The sequence below is a fragment of the Cavia porcellus genome, unplaced genomic scaffold (assembly GCF_034190915.1).
Source record: "Cavia porcellus strain 051 isolate PalLab524CR breed Dunkin Hartley unplaced genomic scaffold, mCavPor4.1 scaffold_5, whole genome shotgun sequence".
NCBI lineage: Eukaryota > Metazoa > Chordata > Mammalia > Rodentia > Caviidae > Cavia > Cavia porcellus.
Window position 1 is genome coordinate 29,892,659 of NW_026947488.1, and position 2,964 is coordinate 29,895,622.

A 2,964-nucleotide genomic window follows, 5' to 3' on the forward strand; every position below is an offset into this window, starting at 1 on the left:
TTAATACCTACTAAAGAGAATAGGATAGCTATAATAAGAATTTCCATCCCAGCACTCAGGAGACTGCAGCAGGAGAATTGCTGTGAGTTTGAGGCCAGCCTGGTATACAAAGTGAGTTCTAGGCCAGCCTGAACTGCATAGTAAAACTCTGTCTCAAAAAGAAAAGAATTTCCAAAGACATCATGCACAGATAGGAACCAAGTCTTACATTCTGTGTCTCCTGTAAGCATAAAGGTAATTGAGTAAGATATCAAGAGCATACACTTTACACACCAGCTGTGGCTCATGTTGGAGAATTTTAAACATCCTAAAATTCTGAGCAGATGACTTTGGGTCAGACCCTCTTTCATCATTACCTCTTCTCAAACATGAAAGAAAACCACTATGGGAACACTTCTAGAAATTATTCTTGTTGGATTTTTAGATTTGTGTCTTCATTTTGTTATCCTATTTCTGCAGCTGAGCTGATGGCCAAAATAGGCAAGGCATGGACTCTCCCACCAGCATCTGACAGCCTACAGATGGCATCAGGAGTGATAGATGGAACAGGTGTCCCTGCATTCTGTATGTGGGTGAAGTGGGTGACCACATTTCCTGTATCTGCCTACGTGCTGCCTAGCCTACAGGTCAGAAGTTGGAGGCACTCATCACACCACCTCATCTGTTCTGGTTCAGTGCATAAGAATTCAGACTGAAGCAGGTGAAATAGTCTGCAATTCTCAGGACCAGGAGCTTTGACTGCCTCCACCTCTAGGAAGCCCAAATATGAATCTCTTCTTGGTCACTGCAATTCTGCTGATCCAGAATCCCACAGGTAACCCTGAACTTTCTGGGGCCTCGTGCAAATCAACAATGGGATGGAGTATTTCCAAGAGCACAGGGGAATATATTACACCACAATATGCTGTGTATAGGGTCTCCAGGACCCTAAAATCTACACACAGAGAGAAATGCCCTCTTCCTTGCATGGTATTATCCTTAAAAATAAATAGTCTCAGACCTGACAAGATCATAATTTCCTCTAAGAATGCATTATTATTGAAAAGAATGAGCCAAACATCTTAAAATATCTTTATTTCTCTGCATAGTTATTACTTTGATCCCAACCATGTTTTTTTCCACTCAAATATACATTTTAGCCTAGTGGGTAGATAGTAGGAAAAGATCAAACTTTGGAGTCAGGTTTACAAAATATGCCTTCAACTATCTACTAATTTGTCAACTTTGAATAAGCAGTGAAGACTCTAGGAGTCTCAGTTTCCTCATCTGTGGTAATAACTATACCAGGCTCACAGAGGTTTTATTAATGCAACATGATGTTGCAAATGATACAACAGATGTCAAACCCTCTGTAACTAGCACATCCTATAATTTAAAACTTAAGAGTTTCCTTTTCTCTGTCAAAACCAGATCTTTTGCTTTACTCCCTCATTATAGAAATATTCATGGTCTATCTTGCCCTTAAGTTTCTAAAATTCAGAGGAGCTCTAGAACTTAGGGTTCAAGGCAACATCTTTGTTTACAGAAGCCAAAATTTCAATATTTTGGTTTTTATCTCACCGAAAGTATTAATATCATGAAAGGAAAAAACACATAGCAAGATGAGCACAATTCTAGGGCTGAACATTGCAGCAATTCTTGCCTCTGGAGGGAGGGGAAAATTGGAAGTCAGAAGGATACAGCAAGTTCAAGAATTAGAAAGATGACCATATTTCTGCAATGACACAGAAACAGTGGAAGATATGCACTGGCAGAAGTGTGCAGTCCTGAGAGGACGCAGAGGAGGAACAGCTTTGAAGGGAAAAAAGACCTGACTGACTAACAGGAGAATGATTCTTGGCCATGATAGTGGGTTTGAACCCAAGAACAGAATTTGACTGAGGAATAAATACACAGTAGCAGTTTCTCTGAGCATGAGAGATGGGGTGCGTGTAAGGACACAGTATCCTAGAAGCATTCAGGGTGGGGAGGTTTGCTGAGGTTCACCTTATAATAGAATCCTTTTTAAGATATGAGAATAGGCCTTGTGGACACCCCAACTCCTAGCCCCTACAAGCCTCTCATCCCTTCCTCATAACTGAGTCATGCTCACTCTCAAACACTGACCTTGGCCTATTGTTCTTTCATGTGCACAGTAACAGAACAACTCAAGAAATGCTGGGGAGACTATGTTCAGGGACACTGCAGAAGAATCTGCAAAGTAACCGAAATACGTAAGGCGCTATGTGAAAATGGGAGATACTGCTGCCTCAGTATCAGCAAACTAGAAGAACGCAAAAAATTTACAAAGCCACCTCCTCCAAAGCCGCAACCATTTGCCTTAACTCTTCCTCAAGATGAAGTGCCAGAAATTTTCTCAACTCTCGAGACATATCACACATAAATCAAGTATAATTTTCTCTTTGTTTATTTCCCACTGTATTCCCACACAGCAAGGTGATGAGATCCACACCTTCTACCTTCTAGTTTCTTGATCTCCCGAATGACTTTCAAGAAGATTCTAATAAAGATTCATTGCCAAACTTCTGACTCTGTTCTTTAACCAAAGGTTAAACACGTATCAGATAGCACATACTAAACTGATAAGGACAACTCAGAACCTCTCATCAAAAGGTCAGTTATAACAGCGCTCTAGACACAAATAAACAATATAACATGGACTATTAGAATAAAAGACTCAGAAAAACTAATATGTAATTCAGGAGAGGGAAAAGTGGAGCAAGTATTGGAGGAGATTTACAAGTGAGTTTAGGATTAAAATGATGTCTTGTACAAAATGCAGGATGTCAGCAGGTAAGTGATAGCTGAGATGCAGATCTGAGCGTGTGGAATACTGCTGACAAATGGAAGGAACCTGGAAAAGACAGGACAGTTCAGGAAACCATAGCTGCATTTTGATTGGATGGAAATTACAGCATTCAAAGGTGAACTATGGAGAAGTTTGATTCCGGAAGCACCTGTGTA

The 2,964-nt window shown here is 40.4% G+C and overlaps 1 protein-coding gene across 1 annotated transcript; it reads left to right on the forward strand.

The window, feature by feature from the left end:
• The first annotated feature begins 765 nt into the window (after window positions 1–765).
• Window positions 766–2,383, forward strand: Defb127 (defensin beta 127). Its single transcript, XM_023560113.2, has 2 exons — window positions 766–814; window positions 2,136–2,383. The coding sequence occupies exons 1-2, from the start codon at window positions 766–768 to the stop codon at window positions 2,381–2,383; spliced, it is 297 nt and encodes a 98-aa protein (XP_023415881.1).
• The last annotated feature ends 581 nt before the right edge of the window (window positions 2,384–2,964 follow it).